At 35.5% G+C, this 23,632-nt stretch overlaps 2 protein-coding genes across 7 annotated transcripts in view; both read left to right on the forward strand.

Annotated features, from left to right (window-relative positions):
- Positions 1 to 3,036, forward strand: part of cd4-1 (CD4-1 molecule) — a 57,022-nt gene extending 53,986 nt beyond the window's left edge. For all 6 annotated transcript variants that reach the window (XM_051864565.1, XM_051864566.1, XM_051864562.1 and 3 more), the window contains exon 11: positions 2,468 to 3,036. In XM_051864565.1, the coding sequence (XP_051720525.1) occupies positions 2,468 to 2,498 (31 nt within the window). In that variant the 3' untranslated portion in view covers positions 2,499 to 3,036. The remainder of the gene's footprint in view (positions 1 to 2,467) is intronic.
- A 13,869-nt stretch (positions 3,037 to 16,905) lies between these two features.
- On the forward strand, positions 16,906 to 22,751 carry cxcr3.1 (chemokine (C-X-C motif) receptor 3, tandem duplicate 1). Its single transcript, XM_051866099.1, has 3 exons — positions 16,906 to 17,027; positions 19,208 to 19,588; positions 20,127 to 22,751. The coding sequence occupies exons 1-3, from the start codon at positions 16,974 to 16,976 to the stop codon at positions 20,856 to 20,858; spliced, it is 1,167 nt and encodes a 388-aa protein (XP_051722059.1). The 5' UTR covers positions 16,906 to 16,973; the 3' UTR covers positions 20,859 to 22,751.
- Positions 22,752 to 23,632: the final 881 nt, after the last annotated feature.

The following is a 23,632-nucleotide window of genomic DNA, read 5'->3' on the forward strand; positions in this document are numbered from 1 at the left end:
CTCAGACATGTTTGTTAAGTAGTTTGCCAGGTCTTAAGTAAATGAAAAACTTACTTAAAGAGGTTCTTCCACAATATTAAGCAAGTCACAGTTCTCATGTAATATGGGGAGGAAGAAAGATCTTTCTGAAGATGAAACGCATAAAATGGTGCAATGTCTAGCAAAAGGCATGAAAACAACTAATATTGTGTGAAAACTAAATGGAGATTATTGAACTATTTACAGCACAAGAGAACTTGGTCCGATAAAAGCTTATTAAGGGAAGTTTCTGTCAAACAAGTTAATTGTATTAAAATGGCAGCTATAAAAAGCCAGTGTTGAGCAGCAAACAGGTATTTGAAGCTGCTGGTGTCTCTGGAGTCTCAAGAACCTCTCCATGCAGGCTGGCAGTTGTGGGTAAAGTTGCATTTCAGCCACCACTAACCAAAGCTCACAAAGAGTAACATTTACAGTGCGTGTAGAAATACATTTTCAAACAGTTTTATTGCTGAGGTGTTTTTTGCAGCCTGGGATAGTGTGTTTTCCTGAATGAAAATCCTTTTATTTCAAAAGGCACTATCCTTCTTTTTATACCATAGCAGAAAATGGTCATTTATAAAACTCCACATATCTTGCATAAGTCATTTCGACACCCTCAGAGACCCTAAAGGGACCTTCCGTCTCACTTCCAAATATTCCAGCCTAGGGCTGTGACAGTCGGCATGACAACCGCGCCACCGCGGTCGTGGAGTGTCATCGGCGGTAGTGTGACATGTATATATATATATATATAAGCATTTGATATATTTAAATAGGCTCTATATAATCTCAAAGGTCGCGTTAACCGAAAATTTTCCATCATTTACGGAATTTTTTTAGCAGTGATGGAAAAAATCTGCAGCCCGTCCGTCATTTTGACAGATTACTGAGGCTGATGTTGCTTGTAACTGTAATTCCCACCCCTGTCCAGTAGGTGGTGAGTGTGCTCCAGTGTGTCTGCAGAGCGCGAGTTCAGTCTCCAGAATAAAATGAAAACGATGCGTTTGATTACATTGTCCATTTTATTATATATTATAATACTTATACTTACATAATTAAGTTTCTAATTCAGTTTGTTTTGTTTTAAATAGTTTGTTTTGTTATTTTTCTTGCTGCTGACTATAAGTTTATGGTCAACGAATGGCTTTTCTGAGGTATATACGTGACTGACGTGATATAGCCTAGATTTCGGTAAGCTACTGTATCTTTCAACATATTTTTTGATTTTCATTAATGTTTATTTCGTTCTGTAAAGTAGTAAAGAGGAAAGGATGATCGTGTTCACTCACGGTCCTCGACAAGTGTTCAAGATGAAAACTGAAAAGTGACGCGGTCTTTAACTTTCTTTTCATAATATAAATAAATGCATAGCTTAGGCCTATTTGATTATCCCATAAGTTCGTGAATAAAAATGAAAATGTGGACGAAATCAGAAGCTATTAAATGCCTTATCATTAAAATATAAAAATTAAAATGACGGGTAATAATTGATTATGACGGTATTTTTACGATCCTGTCCGTCAAAATGACGGCGAAAGTCTAACGCAACCTCATATGTATATATATATATATATATATATATATATAGAGAGAGAGAGAGAGAGAGAGAGAGAGAGAGAGAGAGAGCTTCTTGAGACTCCAGTGACACCAACAGCTTCAAATACCTGTTTGCTACTCAACAGTGGCTTTTTGTTATCCTTTTAATACAATTAATCTTTTTTGACAGAAACTTTCCTTAATAAGCCTTTATCTGACCGAATTATCTTGTGCTGTAAATCACTCACAAATCTCCATTCAGTTTTCACACAATATTAGTTGTTTTCATGCCTTTTGCTAGACCAGGGGTGTCTAAACTTGGTCCTAGAGGGCCACTGTCCTGCAGAGTTTAGCTCTAACTTGGCTCAACACACCTGCCTGGAAGTTTCTATGCCTATTAAGACCTTTATTGGCTGGTTCAGGTGTTCAATAGGGGTTGGAGCTAAACTTAGTGTCCCTCCAGGAGCAGGATTGGACACTCCTGCACTAGACATTACACCATTTCATGTGTTTCATCTTCAGAAAGATCTTTCTTCCTACTGATATTGCATGAGAACTGTGACTTGCTTAATAATGTGGAACAACATCTTTAAGTAGAGTTTCCATTTACCTAAGTAGACCTGGCAAATTATTTAACAACCCTGTCACTTGCATAATAATTTGGAACAGTGTATATTTATCTTTTTAATATAATTCTTGGTGTGAACAGGTCTTTAGACAAGTTGGTTTAAAATCATTGCAAAAATTGCTCAAAAATGCCTAACATAATTTGTTTGCAGAAGACACATTTTGCTAATGCACTGAAATCACATTTACATACAGTTTTAAGTGAGCAAAGACTTTTTGTGGTGGCTGAATATATAAACATGCATCATCCTCATCATCATGTTTGGTTTCTCTCTCTCTGTCTCAGTCCTCAGCCAAAGGGATTCTACAAGACCTGAAGATCCTCAGCTTTTTTTGGTTTCCTAAATAATCATGTAAATGTACAGTTGTCTGAACAAAGCCTCTCAATGCCGGAACTGACAGTCTTCACTGTGCAGATGATGCTGGTATTTTTATTATTGTGTCAAATACTCTCATAACTACGCTATATATACTTGAACATGCTTGATAGGAAGCAATGTTATATGCAACTCAAACAATATGTTGCATCCCTTTGTGGTGTAAATAACATGACATATTATAAAAAATGGCTGGATGATAAATGTGTGAAAAATTGATGTAATTTCCTAATACATAGTATAGTACTAAAACAAGGAATCTTTATCTGTACATTTTATATTAATTGCCCAGAGTGCCTCATTATAATGTGCTGTCATTTTTCATCTACTGTGTACTTACCTCCTTATTCTCTGAATGCTCTTTTTACATTTGTAAATTAACTTTTTTTTTCTCTGATTTGCTTGTATATCTTTATTTGAGGAAAAAGCAATTGAAAAATATTGATAATGTAAAATAAAAACACTTGATGAAACAAAATTGTATGATCATTCTCACTCCAAAATGTCTTCATTTAAAGTCAACAGGGTCACGGTGAATGAAATCATGAGAATCACGCCTTCTCAGTTGTCAAGAAAAAAAAAAAAAAACCCCGACATCCTGGCTTCGCACCACGTGCAATGCTCCTGGGATAAGTTTCGATATGTAAAGCTTGGGACTGTTAATAAGCCTGACATGGCTGACTTGTTGTGATTTCCACTGTTTCATTATTTCCACTTAATCTAACGTACTTTTTATTATTCCAAATACAATTTGTATAACGCTAATGACATTGCTATTTTGCCAACGAATACAACTTTAGTTGAACTCTATTGTCATAACGTAATGAAACAGTTTGCTTTTACACATACAACATGTTCTGTGCAATTTCATAATGGGAGGGTTTGAAATGAAGACCTGTAAAATGCGGGTAAAAGCCAACTGTGGATGGTAACGATGTCAAATCAATACGCTAGGCAATTTGACAGGTTGTGTTTCACAAATTATGCTCAGTCAATATGCTGGCAAAGTTTATGTAATCTGCGCAGCTTTAGCGCACATACTCAACGCATAAGTCAATATGAATATTAAATATAGCTATAATATATTATTATTATTATTATTATTTTTTTTATTTTTTTTTTGGAGAGAGAGAGAGAGAGAGAGGGTCTCGCATCTTTCTCACCTTTTTCACCCCTGATGTGTTTGCATCCCTGATATATACAGTACTCAACATTTGAAGTGGATCAAAAAGGTTCATCAAAGTTGTCCTAAGAAGAAGGTTTTAGGACAATTTTGATGAAAGGTTTTGATCCACTTCAAATGTTGACTACTATATATATATATATATATATATATATATATATATATATATATATATACATCATGGGCGTTTCCTTCGAGGAGGCAAGGGAGGCAGTGCCTCCTCAAAAAAATAGGATGAGAAAATAATCCATATTACATATAAAACAACACAAATACTACAAATTATGACATTAAAAAGAGCGCAAGTCACTCGATTTCTTAAGGAACACTGCCCAACAGCGACACCCGCAGGTAAAGTTACACAGGAGACATGCCGCCCTTTGTTCTCATAGGAAACAATAGAAAATCATCAGACCCCCGGCGTTCGGGGGGTTTTGTGGGGGGTAATTGAGAATGAATGGGGGAAAGTCACGTGAGAGGAGGCAATGTTTCCATCGCGCTATGATCGGATGTAATTGGTTATGATTGGATATGATTGGTTTGTGCGATAAATCCCGCCTCTTGTTGACGTGCGCGTTCTGCGCGTCAGTTTGACTGAACAAATGATGGCGTCAATGGGATGACTAATTGAAAAGTAAGTAAACAGATCACCCAGTTAGATATCACTGCTTTATGTCACGTCAAAATCAAACTTGAAATGGACTGATAGCATGATGACTGCGGTTTTTTTGTGCAATCAGCTTGGTGCAAATACATCTTCGTGTCTGTGACAGACGGTGTTTACGGAGCATAACTGATGATCCAAAATAGCCTAAGTTGACAATTAAAAAGAAAAACATCAATACACAAATAAAATATATTGTTTAAATTATTATTGCCTTTAGTTATTATTTTGGAATGAATGTAGAAATGCTTAAAACACTAACTTGATGAGATTGACTTGGTTTTGATAAATACATTGTTAATGTCAAATTACAAAATAGAATTGTCAAAAAATTGCCAAATTGTGCAGACTTAATTTTTTGCCAGGCTGTCATACAAAGAAATAATGGACACAGACAAAAACAAGAGAGAACCAATGAAGTATGAGTAACTGATTATGCTGTAGTCAGTGTATGGTTTTTCCTGTGAGCTTTTTGTTTTTCTATGCTTTTTTTATTTTTTATTATATATATATATATATATATATATATATATATATATATATATATATATATATATATATAAAAATTCCCTCATATTTAAAATACTTAAAAAGGGAAAAAATAGTTAATAGAACTTGTAGGGCCATTAAAAACAAATAATCCCTCCGGACATCACTTATGGCCACTACAGTATACACACTCCTGTGTGTGTATAATAGGATAAATACATCTTTTACATTATGGAAGTATTAAGAAATCGTTTCTCTCTGTATAATATTTGGTTCTGTGTCAGTTTTATGCCATGTTGGTTGTCATGTGATTATGAAATCTCTCTGAGCCCAGAGTTAATATCATTAATTTAGTTGTACAAGATTATTTTGTGATATTATTGTTCACTTGCACCTTTAACGCAAAATTGGAATTGCAAGTGCTTCATACAGCAATTAAATAAATAAATAAATAAATAAAATGCTAAACTGAAAAGCTATGTCAGACGTTTTGGAAAATGTGCCATAACAAATAAAACATGTGGTATTTGGCTATTTTCTGTTTGTTCATGATTGGCTTGGTGAATACCATTAAATAAGAGTTATTCTCTTATAGCTATTGTTTTAACATATTATCTGTAAAGCAGGGTAACTCTTAGTTTTCTCCACTAGATGACAGCAGAGCCAATAAAACGCATTTTATTGCTGAGGTTTGGAGAGAAATGCTGACACATCCTGAACCAAACATCAGTTATAGAACCTGCAACCTCACTTATTATTTCATATATTCCATTATATTCAGTATTTTAGTTGTATTGAATTATCTTTAACTATTCAAAAAAGTATCTACAAAAGGTACCACACAAGATAGCCTGCTAATAACATATTAGGATGTTAAAAATCAGTTCAGAAGCTGAAATCTCTCCCTATACCCTTAAAGGATTAGTTCACTTTAAAATTAAAATTAGCCCAAGCTTTACTCACCCTCAAGATGTATGCACAACCATAGACATATAATTTTTTTAATGTATTTATATGTCTTTGTGCTCAACAGCTAGGGAATACCCATAATGCACTGTGAGAATCACAACACCGAATGAATTCCCACGTCTGACCAGAAGATGGCGCCAGAAGCATTTTTTTTCTGCATGCATTTTGCGGAAGAACATTGCTTTGGTTGTGCTTCATCTCTGGATGGTTGCGCAGATGAATATGGTTATCCTACTGCTCATAAAACATTCAGTTTAGATGGACAGGATGGAAAGGATTTCAAGCTGACTAGCTGATGACGTTACTGTAGCTATAATAACCATTAAAAGACACGATACTTCCTTGAAAAAAAAAAAAAATTCCAGCACAGCGCTACAACAACCATTATGAAATGATCCCTCACAATATAAATAATGCGTTACAATGAACACTGTTAAGTATAGCCTAAAAAAACACTGTCACTTTTACAACATTACAAATCCCTCAGTTCTTGCTGTCTCAGAAAAGCCAAGCCAATATTAATTCTCATTTTATTATGAGCTCTGTAGCTTTGTTTACGGATATGATGAAACACAATTTCCCGTGAAACCATCCGGACAGGTCTACATTATAAACATTTATGAAAGGCTTACCATAGTAAATTAGTGTAAGACAAAAACACATTTTGGAAGAAGGATTGATGATGTATTGACTGATTATTTAAATTTTGTTAATTTGGAACAAAAAAAAAAATTCGTAGTGTACTTTTAAATAAATTGCATACAAAAATTCTCTCAATCCAAAAAATCTTTAACCATTTATCATTCCAAAATCAAGACTTTCTTCTACAGAACAAAAATAGATAAATAGCTGTTTCCATATAATAAAAATAAATGGGGAATAAATATTCCTTTAAAAAAAAAATATGCAACACTAGTGAAAGACCACAGATTAGACCACAGATAAAGACCACAGTTGGGGAAGTCATGGCCTAATGGTAACCCGATTAAATTCTCAATAACGGCAGGAAATGACTAAGGTGCCATGCAAGGCACCTAACCCTCTATCGCTCCCGGATGTGTGTGTTCATGGTTTGCAGTGTGTTCACTACTCACTACTCCTAATGTGCACTAAATGGATGGGTTATTTGCAGAGGACAAATTCCGAGTATGGGTTACCATACCTGGCCTTCACATGTCACACACACACACACACACACACACTGGGTTTCTTTATATTGTGTTTGTGAGTAATAGTGCTTGATATCTTGCTTTATGTGATTCTCAGTGAACTTTAGATTTTCTTCAAGGGAAAAGATCCATCAACACTCATATTCCCTTGACATGATACTACGATGATACCAACCTTTGTTAACATGCTTACAAGTAGTGAATTTGAGTAAATCTGTACTTTATATCAAGGGTGCTCAATGGAGATCTACCCAGCTGAATATTTGTAATTTAATTTATTTATTTATTTAGTTTGACTCGAGTGGGAACTATGCAACTACTTCAGTAAGAAGAAATAAATTGTATTCATTATGCAAAGTATTTGTAGGAAGTTCAAGAGTTAACATACTTACCGTATGCTCTGCGAAAGGGGCCAGGGTCTTAAGAAAAAAAGTGATATTTCCTGTCTGCAGGTTTTTTTTTCTAGCACAGCACAGGAAACCACAGAGGTGTAGCGGGCATAGAAACTCAAGAGAGATTCAAATGTTTTTTTTTTTTGTTTTACAGATGTCATTTTTGTCACAGTAAATGTCACCTTAGGAGACAGAGCAAAATACACACATCACTTGACAGAGGTTTAAAGCACAGGTCAGAAAGTGTAGAAACAGTTGTGCGGTCATACTCACTGCCACAGTTTCTCCATCCCACCTCTCAAAATGGGTGAGAACGTGGTAATGTGGTGGTGTGCATCTTCTTATTGTGTATATCGAGGAAGTGAGGGGGTTTTGAATCATCAATGTAGCAGTGTTGTTGCAGTTGTTTCTATAATTGTATTTTAAATTTGTCTGAAACGGCATTTCCTGACAATAGTCAGAAGCATTCAGCTGTCAATCAAATAAACATCATAAAATACTTAATAACCAAACCCATTTCCTATAAAGATAGATAAACAGCAGTTTTCCCTTAGCCTCAGCAATTCCCTCTTTCCACTTCCCTAAAATCTTTTTTTAAAAAAGCCATTCTTCATGATTTGTCAGGGGTCTTGCTGTTGCACCCAACCGCTTATAGCTTTTGTAAGTTCCTAACTACTAAAAAAAACAGCATTATTCTCTGAGCAGCAAAAAAGTGTAATTTCTGAAGGATACCATGACAATATTGATAAACAAGAGTAACAATTACATGAGAGTCTTGTTGTAGTGCAGTGTCATGAAAGTTACTTTTTGTCTTAGTATTCTCAGTTCCTCAAATGAAAAAACCATGGCAACAACACCTGCTGCATTCAATATTATTTTGTTTTACATATTAACAGAATAACCCATAGTGACATGATATTGTTACTGGAAAACAAGAATATATATGGAAAACTACAACATTACATGAAATTGCTTTATATATTAATTCATAAGAAATAAAAAATATACATTTTTATTAACCCTCCCTATAGTCTTAGTCAAGTCTCACTGTTACTTGACCAATTTTCCCCCCAACAATTGATCATAAATATTAACCTAATAATTATTAATTTCCTAGTTCATATTGCACTCATTTTTTGTTTGCTAAGTCAAACAGTCCAAAAAGATATAAAGTTAAAGTCAAGTTTATGTGAATGAGATTTGAAATAAAAAAGGGCCAAAGAGACCCAGAGTTGCACATACGGGATAAGTTATTTTCTATTTTTAGTTTCTATTCTTGTTCTTAGTCTAACAAACATCGCAGAGATTTACTGACATGCAAGTAAAGTATCTACCGACTCGCCAGTATCACAATCAAAAAATAGATGTCATCAGTAGCCTTCAGTTTACTAGAATTTATTTGTTTTATGTATAGGCAATACTACCACATCCATAGTATTTTATTTACATAGAAAAATAGAAACAAACATTTTAACACCCACATTTGATTCCCATAATTTGTCGTTGAAAATTTTCAGCTACAGAACTAGGTCAGACTTCCACTGACTGCAGGTTTAATTACTCAAATGTTGCTACTGCTAAAGAGGTCAGTTAGTAAACACCATGTTAGATGACTGTGTACAGTAGGCCTAAATTATGTCTCACCTGAGCATGTTTCCACTACTTTTTAAAGGGATAGTTCACCCAAAAATTAAAATCTATCATCATTTACTTGCCGTTCCAGCCCTGTATAACTTTCTTTTTTTTCTGTGAAACAATAATTAGATATTTTGAGGAATGTGACAGTGTTTTTTTGTTTTTTGTTTCCACAGTACAAAAATAAAAGAACATAATTATTATAAAATATGATATTACAAAGTGTATAAATGACTTGTTTTTCTAAAGTGACACTGTCCAAAAGCAACACCAGCAGTCAAAGTTACAGCGTGAAGCAGCATCTCTCTTGCCTCCCCTGAGCCCATTGAGTTTTGCATGCCGTGGGATTGTTGGGGGGTAATTGAGAATGAATATGCAAAAGTCAATCTTGGCTGTTCAAGCAATAAATGTTGTTTTCGTGCACGCGTTCTGTGTCTGCAAATCAGTCTGAATTAACAAATAATGGTGAAGACTAATTCAAAACTAAGTAAACAACTTGCCCACTTAAATATCTCCACTTGATGTCACATCAAAATCACTTGAAATTACTTGAAAACCTGATCTGTGAGTTTTTTTTTTTTTTTTTTAGTGAGGAACCACCTTGGTGAAATTAAAGGTACTTCTATATGTCATCATGGCACTTGCAGTGCTTACCAAGCTTTGATCACTGATGATCCAAAAATAATCTGACTATTAAAAAGAACAGCTGAACATCAGTTCACAAATAAAATATACATGAAATATGAAATGCGTTACTGCGTTCTTATAGTTATTTTGGATTAAATGTAAAAATGCTTAAAAGGCACTAACTTGATAAGAAATATAATTGGTTTTAATAAATAGACCATTATTGTTAATGTAAAAATGCAAAAAAAAATAATTATTCTTTATTTATTTAACCTGAAAAACAGTAAGTGTAACTGCACCATGAATTTACATTGGATTAAAAAAAAAAAAAAAAAAAAAAATGTATAAAGCAGTGAGGCCTCCTCTTTTCAGAACACCTCTGCATGCCACTGTTTTGTAGGGGAAAGCAGGTCAAGAATAGAAGTGAGATGTTATGACATTCCACATTGGCAGTGCACGTTGTAACATTTGAGAGGCATGTTGTAACATAACTATATGATAGCTTAAAATGTTATATGATCTAATAAAATAAAAAAAAATATATAGAATATTTTGTCAGTGAAATACAATTATCAACCTTTTCGATATAAAATAATGACATTTTTATTACAAACCCGATTCCAAAAAAGTTGGGACACTGTACAAATTGTGAATAAAAAAGGAATGCAATGATGTGGAAGTTTCAAATTTTAATATTTTACTCAGAATACAACATAGATGACATAAAATGTTTAAACTGAGAAAATGTATTATTTTAAGGGAAAAATAAGTTGATTTTAAATTTCATGGCATCAACACATCTCAAAAAAGTTGGGACAAGGCCATGTTTACCACTGTGTGGCATCCCCTCTTCTTTTTATAACAGTCTGCAAACGTCTGGGGACTGAGGAGACAAGTTTCTCAAGTTTAGGAATAGGAATGTTGTCCCATTCTTGTTTAATACAGGCTTCTAGTTGCTCAACTGTCTTAGGTCTTCTTTGTCGCATCTTCCTCTTTATGATGCGCCAAATGTTTTCTATGGGTTAAAGATCTGGACTGCAGGCTGGCCATTTCAGTACCCGGATCCTTCTTCTATGCAGCCATGATGTTGTAATTGATGCAGTATGTGGTCTGGCATTGTCATGTTGGAAAATGCGAGGTCTTCCCTGAAAGAGACGACGTCTGGATGGGAGCATATGTTGTTCTAGAACTTGGATATATCTTTCAGCATTGATGGTGCCTTTCCAGATGTGTAAACTGCCCATGCCACACGCACTCATGCAACCCCATACCATCAGAGATGCAGGCTTCTGAACTGAGCGCTGATAACAACTTGGGTTGTCCTTGTCCTCTTTAGTCCGGATGACATGGCGTCCCAGTTTTCCAAAAAGAACTTCAAATTTTGATTCGTCTGACCACAGAACAGCTTTCCACTTTTGGTGATCCTCTGCCCATCTTGACTTCTGAGAGACACTGCCACTCTGAGAGGCTCTTTTTATACCCAATCATGTTGCCAATTGACCTAATAAGTTGCAAATTGGTCCTCCAGCTGTTCCTTATATGTACATTTAACTTTTCCAGCCTCTTATTGCTACCTGTCCCAACTTTTTTGGAATGTGTAGCTCTCATGAAATCCAAAATGAGCCATTATTTGGCATGACATTTCAAAATCTCACTTTCAACATTTGATATGTTATCTATATTCTATTGTGAATAAAATATAAGTTTATGAGAATTGTAAATTATTGCATTCCTTTTTTATTCACAATTTGTACAGTGTCCCAACTTTTTTGGAATCGGGTTTGTAATTAAAAAAAAGAGAGCAAATTTTGGAGTTCGATAATGAACACTACAAAACACAGTATATATAGTTCAAAACAATGTGGTCAAATAGGTGAAGAAACACATTTACATGTTCAGAAAAACACAGAGCTGAACACGACACACCCCTCCCTCGACACAGCTCTCACAGAACAGGACACAAAGAGAATGCTTTACATTTCTTTCTTGAATTTCTGAACATTGATTATTGACTCTCAGTCTCACCTGTTTGTCATGGTTTCTCAACAGAATTCATAAAAGTTATAAACTAAACAAAAAAAGTAACATCCCTTTTAGATACTGTATTTTAAAGATAATTTTGTAAAATCCAAATAAGCTTTACAGATATTTATTGGAAAGGGTTTAAACAATGTTTGTCACGCTTGTTCAATGGACCATAAACAGTTATTGCACATGCACCTGTGGAACAGTCCTTAAGACACTAACAGTTTACAGGAGATAGACAATTAAGGTCACAGTTCACTTAGGACATTAAAGAGACCTTTCTGACTCTGGAAAACACCAGGAGACAGATGCCCAGGGTCTCTGATCACCTACGCCATAGCAGGAGGCATGATGACTGCAGATGTGAACAGAGCAATAAACTGCAATGTCTGTAATGTAAGACGGCGCTAAAGGGAGACAGGAAGGACAGCTGATCGTCCTTGCAGTTCCAAACCACGTGTAACCATATGCGTCCCTAGACGTGTTCGAGAACTTGCACGACATGTGCTTTGGTGAAAGAGTGGAGTACATCTCACAGCAAGAACTGGCAAATCTGACTGCTATGACCGCAAATCTGACTACTAATTCCATTTCTGTTCATCAAATTTGTTCAGTTTATGTCTCAGTTGTTGAATTTTTTTATGTTCATACAAATATTTACACATTTTAAAAAAATTGCTGGGGAAAAAACAGTTTAAAGTGAAAGGACGTTTCTTTTTTGCTGAGTTTATATGTGAATGACATCACTAATGTCCTAGAATAGCATAGCTAGTGGCCAGTGTTGCTAATATCTTTATAATATCTAACATCTATCTTTGGAGATTAAAATGATAGCAGATTTGTCATTTTAAATAAACACTAAAAACTGGGATGAAAAATTAACTTCAAATAGGATAATTACTTTTGCTATCATGTTCAGCTATATCTTCCAAATATTTTTGAATTTTGATCAGTCATGGCCTAATGGTTAGAGAGTCAGACTTATAACCCAAAGGTTTTGGGTTCGATTCTCAGTACCGGCAGGAACAACAACTAGTAAATACACTAAACTTTGTCTGTTACAACTATCCTTACTTTGTACCCTGCTTTGCCCTAGTAAATGGTAACCAAAATGGTTTGGTTTCTAACAATTCTTCAAAATATCTTTTTTTATATTCCACAGAAGAAAAAAATCACACAGGTTTAGAATGACATGAGGGTGAGTAAATGATAGAAATATCATTTTTGGGTGAACTTGCCCTTTAGATCCCCTGAAAATCCTGAAAAGGAATCCTCACTGTAGTGACTTTTACCTGACGTTCTCCAGTGCACTGTAAAAATGAATTGTTGGTTTAACTTAAAAAAAGTAAGTTACCTGGTTGCCTTAAAATTTTGAGTTCATTGAAATTAAAAATTTGAGTTAAAGGTGCAGTATGTAGGATTTTTGTCCGCTAGAGGCCTATTCAAAACAAAGGCGTAGCTTGATGACGCCAAGTTTGAGTGCGGAATCTTGGGACATGTGGTCTTCACCTCAACGGACGGTGCAAAAGAATAGGGATAGGACTCGGGAAGAAATCATGTTCATAGATGCGATTATTAACGTTATTGTAGTATGAAGCAGAGCAGGACTGAGTGTTGTTGAAGCTGAACGAGGCCGTTTGAGCGATTGCGAAACACATTTATTATGACACAGTCGCCGGCGCCGCTTCCGCTTTTCCGGTCATGAGTATGAGGTAACGCAGCTCTGTTTATCATATTAGATACATTTGAGTGTGTTGAAAATGATGTTATAACGTTACTCTGTGCGTTCGCTCGGCAGCTGCTGTGAGACACTTGTTGCACACTTCAGTAAGCTAGATCGATTTTAGAATATCATATTAAATGCTGGATGGCTCATTTTAAAACGTATTGTATGATGGAGAAAATTCTGTATTACTGTTACTAAAAATAAAGCTGCATCTGATTATGCTATGTTAGCTACTTGACAAAATAATGTTTTTCTCTGAGGCATGGTAAAGCATGGTACTCGCAAAAAATCAAGAAAATTAGATTTAAACAATAAGACTAAACGTGTTGAGCTATATAATAATAATTAGTTTTCTGTTTATAAATATATCAAAACAGTTGTTCCCTTGTCTATTAAAATGTGTAATATATTAAAGCGTCTTTGGTGTTTCCATGGTTTCTACAAAATAAAACCGGAAACCGAGGTTAACGCGGGTATGACACAATTGACAGGTGACTCCTCACACGTCCCGAAGCCTTGGTTAAAATTGTAATTTTCTCACAATTTACAAATAGTTCGAAACATTTGGGATATTTTAAGTACTCAAGTGAACAAAATATATAACACTGGCCTAGTGGTTTTTGGATATTTTACAGCAAAAATCTTACATATTGCACCTTTAATACAATGAAGGCGATTGGTTTAATCAACAGAAACTCAAAATATTATGTTATCTGAACCACATTATAAGTTGATTTGACAAAAGAAAAATGTTGTGGTACAAATCATGAAAATAATTTTTTACAGTGTGGACAGCCACGGTGTATGTTTAAAGAGTCTTTTAAAACAGCTTTGAACGTGTTGGAATGTTTTATCAATCATATAAGAAAACAATTGTAGAAATAGTTTGAATAATAAAACAGTCAGATGTGTTTTGTAGGCCCTATGGCCTATGCATGACAACTGTCAAAAGGTCAGGAGCATTGGAGAAAGTCGTGTGACCCACTGAGTACTTTGCCAAGTTAGGGTATTTTCAGGACACTGCAGGTGGTTGTAAGAATAAAATCATTACCGTGAAATGAAGTGAAGATGTCATGGGGAGGGTTTCCTCCTCTGGAAAGGAGCCACGTGTCCTAGCATGTGTTACATGCTAAAAGGGTTGACTAGCGTATGGCAGACTGCCACAATTAGAAAGATGGGTGAGAAAATAAAGATATGATTGTTTGGAACAGATGTGGTGAACTTTTAAGTTGCTGAGTATTGCAAAATAACAGATAAGAAAAAAATATAAGATTGGCTCTCTGGCCAGAGACACACTCAGATATCCTGCAGGCATCTCAGCTTTGTTGCCTACAGGAACTGCAGCACTAGAATTATATTTAAAATTTGTTCCAAAAGTCACTGTTGAAAAAAACAGCACATGCTGGTTAGGTATGTCTTGGAGCATGGCAGCTGGTTTAAGATGGTCCTTAGGTGGTCCTTAGCTGGTCATGAGCTGATTGAAGCTGGTCCTAAGCACACAAAAAAAAAAAAAAAAATATGGCAGCTGTGGTTGCCAGAACTTTACCGTAAAAAATATGGTAGCAACGTAAAAAAAAAAAAAAAAAAAAAAAAAAAATCAGTTAAATTTACGGTAAAAAAACGTATTTCATTACCATCCTAATGAAGTACTAATATCTGTTTTGTACCTTTGTAATACACTGACAACCACCAAACACAGTGGTGACGAGAGTCACATGATGAATCAAAGTTCATCACAAGCAGCTTTTCCAGCTTTTTTTGATAACAATACTAATATATAGAAGGTGCACACAGTGTCATTCACACAAACACTAAACACCATCATGGTAACACACATGAAATTTTAAAAATGCAATAAACATTCATTTAACAACATTAACATAAAACCCTAATGTACATAACTTATAGAAAAAACTAAGAAAAACTAAGAAAGTTATTTCAACGAAAATACATCAAATGTGAAATGTCATGCAGGGCATTGTGGGAATGTCAATTTACGTTTTTTCATTGTAAATTATATAATGATGTTGTTTTTCACTTCCAAAAACTGTAAATTTAACAGTATTTTACCGTAAAATTACATTAAATGTACCGTTAGATCTATTACAGTTATTCACCGTATATAGTACGGAAACTTTCTGTAAACCAATTAACTGTTTTTCTTTTACTGTTAAAATCATGGTCATTTTTTTACAGTTCAACTGGCTCCAGCTCAGGACCAGTTTATAACCAGCACATGACCAACTAAAGACCAGCTTAAAGCATTCCTAAGTTTTCTTTTTGAATGATATTTGTACCACGGGTGGTACAGTGGAATGCTAAGGGTATAAACCAGTTCAGACCAGCTGCCATGCTTCAAAACATGCCTAAACAGCATATGCTGGTTTTTTCAACAGGGGTGACATTTCCTTATGTCACTTACATCACAGAATGTTGCCCTGAAAGTCCAATGAGAAGTTTTTGGTTGGTGTGGGCTGGTATCTTAAGGTCTGAGGCTGTTTTCTATGGTCATGAGGTTTGCGAGTACAACAAAAATTGACGGGTGGTAGCTGTGCAACTTCAACTGTATTTGACGTATAGGCCTACTGTCTATTTAAGAACTGAATATTTTGTCAAGATTACCATTCTTTATCTGAATTGCACATCTGATCTGATGGTCCATCTTTAGCTCTCTCTGTATCTATGCTCATCGTCTCCCAGTTCCGTTTTCGTTTACTTAAAAGTACTCTGCCAGATTTCTCTTCTCTATTCTCCTTCAAACTTTTTCATTTGTAGCTTTCACTTGACTAATAGTGACAAGTAACCTGACACTAACAAAATCTCTGCACCTAAGGTAGAAAACCAAAACCAGATAACAAAAAGTACAAATGAATATACGTGAGCAGCGATGTGTGCAAGTGAGAATGACAAAAAACTGAAGAACAGGACGTGGTGTAAAGGTGTGAAAAAAACATCCCGTTGCATGAGCATCTGTGACATAAGGATAAAACAAGATGGAACAAAAGTTTTACTTTGCAAAAATTACTTTTACAAAATCTGCAACTTCATACTGATGGAAAATAAACACACTTGATATATTTGTAATACAAAAACAGATAACTGGTGATAAAATATCAATGCCTGATTTTATTGTTTTCTGATTGAAATGTTGAAAAAAAGACTTATAAATTACAAATACATAAGACTGAAATATTGTCAATTAGTATACATAACTACAATTACAATTTCTCTGTAGTTGTCAAGTTTTTTGCTAGACAACATAATCTATAAGAATGACAAACAATAACTAATGTAATGAACAATCAATGTTTGTCAGCCTGTAACATGCATCATATTTCTGCATTTCCCAGAGCATAACATTTCATTGAGAAGGCAAAATGAACATTTGAAACAGAATTGTGAATGAGTGACAACTGATCGTTATCACATTTCCTCTTTTAAACCCTGATTCTCCCTGCCACTGTCTCCTCCTCCTCTGCCTCTCTTCTGCTCATCTGCATGCCGTGACCTTTAGGTCTATTAATGAGTAACTCTCAATGTGTCAATCATTTCAGTGCCTCTCGACCACTGTGAGTCCTACATTTACACAGGTACGTTTTCTTCCTTCCAAACCTTGTTCTTTTCTAGTTTAAGGCTCCATCCATCATAACCATAGATCCATAATGGTCACATTGTATCATCGCTCAAATGAATGTTTAATTGTTGTATTAATTTTACATTTGAAGATGATCAATGATCATCTAATTTTATTGATTTATTATTGGATTGATTTCTCGCTATAATATTTAGTGCATTTCGCTTTCATGTGTTTCGAAGGAGCTTCACTTCCAATTACGATTAATGATTTTAAGACTTAGATTTTAAAAGTTAAATGTATATTTTCAGCACAAACAGACTGACATTATTGCGACTGCAGGATGATACATGAGGGGAAATACCAGGGGGTGACAAATATCACCTCCAGTGATTTCAGGTTTCAATTACAGACATTCAGAACATTATTGTAAATAACATGGTTTCGCATAAAGTATAGGGTTCAGGACACTACTCTAAGTTCTAAAAGGGCGTTTTCGCAAACATTTTGGGGTCCCCAAAACCCGTTCATTGCACAGTTCTTAAAAGCGCCATCTTTTAACATTTCAATAATCTAAAGAAACGTTTTTCACTATAAAGAACTTTTTGGGGAATGCAAAGGTTCCATGGATGTTACACTGTAAAAAATATACCTGTAAAATAACAGAAAAAGTACTGGCAGCTTATCACCCGGACATTATCCAGTAACTTTACGGACATTTCCTTTTACCCTAAACACAACGCAATAATGTTCAAAATTCTACGCCTGTAAAAAATAAATAATGAAAATTCCATCAAATTATTACAGTACATTGTGCCCTATTTTTACGGATTTTTTTAGAGTGTGGAATCATTGACGCCAATAAAGAACTTTTATTTTTAAGAGCGCGCCCAAACTACCCGCAGTCTCATTTTCAATGAAATGGTGCTTTTACCAGGAATGTCCACTCAGGAAGGTGTTAGACTGATACATCAGCAACAAACCTGAAGGTCATAGTTGATTCAGCTTAGTTTCGTCAATGATGAGAATCTGAATTGCATTATGACAGATAGACATCAGGGATGAATGTGCTTTGTGGCCAATGTGGTTTTTCATTTTCTCTTATCTGTTCAGTCGAGTGATTCACAGAATATGAAAACACTTGATTTGAAAAACAACAGCGTGTGCCAAAGCCACTGTAACTTCACTTATAAAATCCTGGATTTTGCTCCAGGAATAGAAATGAATATATAAAAAGGCTATGAATGATTCCTAATATATGCAGCTATGCATTCTGTCATCATTTGTCAAACCTGTCATCGTGTTTCAAACCTGTAGAAAAATTCCTTCAGAGGAACACAGAAGATATTTTTTTGCATAAAATGTTTTTTTTTTTTTTGCATAAAATTTTATGCATTTTTGTGCATAAAATAATGGTCAATGTGTTCCAAAAAAAGTTGATCCTACTTTAATTTTATGGACGAAACAAACATACAGTAGAAAAAAACCCGAATATCTTCTTTTGTGTTCCAGCAAAAAAATAAAAAAATAAATAAATAAAATAAAATAAATAAATAAATAAAAATCATACAGGTTTGGAGAGACATGAGGGTGAGTAAATGTCAACAGAATTTTTATTTTTGGGCGAAGGGTCCCTTTAATTTGATCTTGAAGGCTTTATGCCTGCCATCATATCTCATATCTCCCCCTTCTGGCCAAAACACGTTACTACAGCATGTTTACCCAAAAATGAAAATTCTATCATCATTTGCACACACTCAGGTTGTTCCAAACCTGTTTAAATGTATTTGTTCTGTTAAACACAGAGGAAGATATTTTGAAGAATGTGGGAAACTGAACAGTTCTGGGGCACCATTAATACCATACTATTTTTTTTTTCCTACTATGGAAGTCAATGGTGCCCCAAAGCAGCCTGGTTATAAACTTTCATCAAAATATCTTCCTTAACAAAGAAATGTATGCAGGTTTGGAACAACACTGAGGGTAAGTAAATGATGACAGAATTTTCATTTTTGGGTGAACTATCCCTTTAATTTAAGCCTTGTCTATGAAACCAGGCCTCCGACTCATGAGCACACAAAATTATTGTATAGCTAAATAAATGAATACTGTATTGAAAATAAATTATAGAAATAGATACTAATAGATACTAATATGTTTTTTTGTTTGTTTGTTTGTTTGTTTGTTTTTTTGCAGAAGATGAATGTTGATAAAAAGATGACTTTCATAATGGAAGACTTTAACTTTACTGGTGATTACAATGACAGCTACAGTGGGATTAATGAAGACGACTGCTGTGGACTTGTGTGTGATCAGGAGTCTAGCATGCACTTTGATTCCATTTTCATTCCGGTCCTTTACTCTCTGGCGCTGGTAGTGGGGCTGGTGGGAAATGGGCTGGTTCTGGTGGTTCTGTGGAAGAAAAGGCGGGGCTTGAACGTTACAGACATCTTCATCCTTCATCTGTGCTTAGCAGACACTCTGCTGCTGCTGACGCTGCCCTTCTGGGCTGTAGAGGCAGTGAAGGGGTGGATCTTCGGCACAGCGCTCTGCAAACTGACTGGAGCTCTGTTCAAGGTGGGCAAAATCTCTGAGGCCAAGAAGGTTTGGCAGCAGTTTTTATGACAGTCAGTTGCTTTTATGAAATTATTTGGTCCACTGCTTCTCTATATTATTGTTTCATGCATATATTCAATTATGGAACTGTATGAATTACAGTAAATTCTATAATAGACCTTCACACTGGGAAATTAAAAATTATAACTTAATCTAATTTAACTAAATTCTAAATGAACTGGTTTTATTCAAGTCAAGAATATTATTTAATATTGCTGAATCAAAATAAATGAATTAATTTATTCTAACAAAATTAATTTTTATGGGTTAAATCAAGTAAAAAACAAACAAACAAACAGCTCTTTAAGGTAACAATTGCAGGTTAGCGCCATTGTAACCCAATGTAACCCAGATTTTTGCTTTTTTTAAGAAGTTGAAAATAATTTTTGTGTTAAACAACAAATGCTGTTGATTGAGCTTAACTTGTTCTGAACCATGAATATTGCTTTAAGAATCAACTTCGGGTTTGCAGTCTCTCATTGTCACGTTTCTCCATCAGATCAATTTCTACTGTGGCATTTTCATGCTTTCCTGCATCAGTCTTGACCGCTACCTGTCCATCGTCCATGCAGTGCAGATGTATTCTCGTAAAAAGCCCATGGTGATTCACTGTTGCTGCCTGATGGTCTGGGTCTTCTGCCTTCTGCTCTCCATTCCTGACTTGAAATTCCTTGTGGCCGTCGAGGACAGCAGACGTCAGGATAAAACAGAATGTGTTCCATTTTACCCCTCTGATCCTGAATCTTGGCATCTGGCCACTCGTCTGCTCTACCATATTTTGGGTTTCATTATTCCAGCGATAATGATGCTGTTCTGTTACTCATGCATCCTCCTGCGGCTGAGGCGTGGCTCTCAGGGCATGCAGAAGAAGAGGGCCATCCGTGTCATCGTAGCCCTCGTACTGGCGTTCTTCATCAGCTGGACACCCTACAACATCACCCTCATCGTTGACACCATACAAAGCAACCAGACTATGTATTCCACTAACCAAACATCCTGTGACGGCAACACAGCATTGGATGTAGCTCTTACAGCAACTTCCACATTGGGCTACTTACACTGCTGTGTCAACCCAGTGCTTTACGCTTTCGTGGGGGTGAAATTTCGCAAGCACTTGCTGGACATGCTGAGACCGCTGGGCTTCACGCTGAAGGGCCCTGCAGGCCTGGTGTCACGGAAAAGCTCTGCATGGTCAGAGTCAGTGGACACCTCTCACACATCTGCCTTCTGAAACATCATATGCCATCAAACCAATTTATGTACAGTCAGGAACCATGTCATCTTTTTCTGCAACCTTTAACATCTGTATCCGTATTATGTCAGAAGAGTATGGCTTTAAGTACCCAAGCGTTTCTGTTCACACCAAGGATGGTAACTATAACTAGTTTTAATGATCATTCTGAGAATCGTGAAGTCCAAACCACAACTATAAAGATAACAACACAGAGCAACGATATCACTGGAATCACTTTCAGAATGACTTTCCCAGCTGATTAACGATAAATTCATTAACAGACAATCAGAATCCACCCAACTTCAAAGATGAAGTATGTAAGATACATTCTCTTAACCCAGTTAATGGTTCATTGATTACTATTAGTATGTCATTCAAGGGTTTATCTCCCTCAAAAGTGTAAACATTGAGCCTCTCAGGCACCATTAAAACATTAAGAGCATTCTGCTTAGATCCATCAATCTCTTTCTAGCTCAACTTATAGCTTGAGTTTGGGGCGTGGCTACTGTAGCAGGCGGAGCCAAAGGGTGTTTAGCCGGAGTGGATGGGACCATGACTGACGCATTACATGGGAAAAGACATTCAGCTTCGGTTACAGAAGTGCAAGCCAAAATTTGCTGCATTTAGACCTTTAAGTAATAAACAAGTAATGAACACGTCAAAGCGAAAGGGGCATTGCGATGCGAGCTACAACAGATGCTTCAATATCATACAGCATCATCATGTACCCGTTCAGAAAGACAAATGTACATGGCTTCAACAGAAACCTGAGCTTTTAATGGCAGCTGCAGTGACAAAATGACTTTACCAATTGGTGACTGACTTTTTTTATTTAGAAGGCAGGACTTATTCGGCCATATTCCACGTTGGACATTCTCCCCTTCATAAGTAATATCTTTGTATATCTAAAGTGATATGTTGGATGGGTTTATTATAAGTGATGCACTCGGATTTGCTCTACACAAAGTGTTAGCCTCTTCAGTTATTTCCTCATGACACATAGCAACACAGCTTAAAGTATTCCTAATATCTGCTTTTATTGAAAATAGCCTTCATTTACCCATTGAGACATGCCTTCACAAGCACCCATAAGAGTTGTGATGTTCGAGTTGGGGCAGGCGCAACTTGCGAAAGGGGCGCTGGCAAGGTTGTTTGAAAATATGCTTTATTTTTGTAATTCCACTAGGTGCCACTAATATCGCACGAACTACATACTTCACCTTTAAAACAACAGATGACAAAACTGCAGCACATCACTTATAATAAAGAGAATATTATCATCCGTTGGTGTGGATTGTAATATTTATCTTTATTCTTATCTTTATAGTTATCGTTCTTGGTGTGAACAGGTCTTTAGTCTCATGACTGTGCTGATTAGCGTGCATGAATATAGAAAAGTCGTTTATCTTACATTCACATATTTCTGTTTGCACATGTGGAATACTTTAGGTTATTTTTTGCATTTCTCAAATATACCTGATTGATTACAGCTCACACATTTTGGAGAGAGATAAAACTAGTTTCTATTTTGTCAAAATATAGAAACCATTTAAATCTTTGCAGATTTGTCCAGTGGATCAGACTTTTGAAAAAGTGTGAACAGCTGAATTTTACTGTTATACAATTTTAAGTTCTGGAGTTAATGTATGTAGTGTCTAGAATTGTTCCTAAATGTATTTGTTAATTGTCTTATGTTTTTATTTTTTTTTACGATGATGTTTTTAAATATCTCGATTTGCTGTAAATACATTATTAAAACATCTTAAAGACCTACTTGCCATGTAAAGCAAAACTGCAAATGTGTATTTTGGTGCTTACTGTCTTCTTATATTTTGATGTATAACTTTGTTGAACTTTGTATAAATAAAATAAAACCTTTATTTCAAATTAGCTTCAATATAAAGGTCATGATGTTTTTTTTTTTTTTTTTTCTCTTTGTTTAGGGGTAAAAAGTAGTTTGAATGCATTTAGATGAGTATGTAAATACAGTATGAGCTGCATGCTTTCCTCACAATAACAAAATAAACACACAACAAAAATGACAATAGTGAGAAAACAGTACTTAAAAAAAAGCATCTGATCATAGCAATGTGGATGTTTGCACAAGTTTTGCAATTCGGCACTCCAGTCAGGTAAAGTCACGTTTATTTATATAGCATTTTATACAATAGATTGCATTAAACCAAAAAGCTTTACAGCATTAAACATTACAAAAAAACAGTGTAAGTGTTGCTTTCAATTAGAATTACACTCCAGTTTTTACTAAAAAGCAGCTCTCCAGTGTTTATAGGCTCATTCGACTTCATGCAGCGCTGCACGGACCGATCGATGTATGACATCAAAGTACTGCAAGAGCGATTAGAGAGCAGACAGCTCCATATGCTTTTGAATCGTTCTCGGAGTACACCAATCTGTCTGTGCAGCGCCACTCAAAGTCGCACAAGCCTTATGTTTTTTACTTGCGGACGTCTGACCTCGACAGACTCAAAAGTCAACAGAGGAAATGATCCGGAGAAGATTTCCACGCCAAAGAAGGTGGAGCCCCAGAGTGCACCTACCTATTATGTAATTGTCTTGGACCAATGGTAGTTTGAAGGTGTTTACCAGCTGGAGCAAACTTTTCTGTTTCAATCTTCCGAAACAAACTCCAAGCGAACTTCCTGGTATAATGGGGCAGTTCTATGAAGACACTAATCTTAAAAACTTAAAAACTAATCAGAGAATCTTGAATTCAATTCTGAATAATACAGGCAGCCAGTGAAGGGATCTGA

The sequence above is a fragment of the Ctenopharyngodon idella genome, chromosome 16, assembly GCF_019924925.1.
Source record: "Ctenopharyngodon idella isolate HZGC_01 chromosome 16, HZGC01, whole genome shotgun sequence".
NCBI classification, from domain to species: Eukaryota; Metazoa; Chordata; class Actinopteri; order Cypriniformes; family Xenocyprididae; genus Ctenopharyngodon; species Ctenopharyngodon idella.

Excerpts from the sequence above, each read along its gene's own strand:
- cxcr3.1 (XM_051866099.1), top strand. The coding sequence starts at position 16,974 with ATGTGTCAATCATTTCAGTGCCTCTCGACCACTGTGAGTCCTACATTT. Across the intron at positions 17,028-19,207 it reads TGAGTCCTACATTTACACAG|AAGATGAATGTTGATAAAAA; the intron begins GTACGTTTTCTT and ends GTTTTTTTGCAG. Across the intron at positions 19,589-20,126 it reads TGACTGGAGCTCTGTTCAAG|ATCAATTTCTACTGTGGCAT; the intron begins GTGGGCAAAATC and ends TTTCTCCATCAG.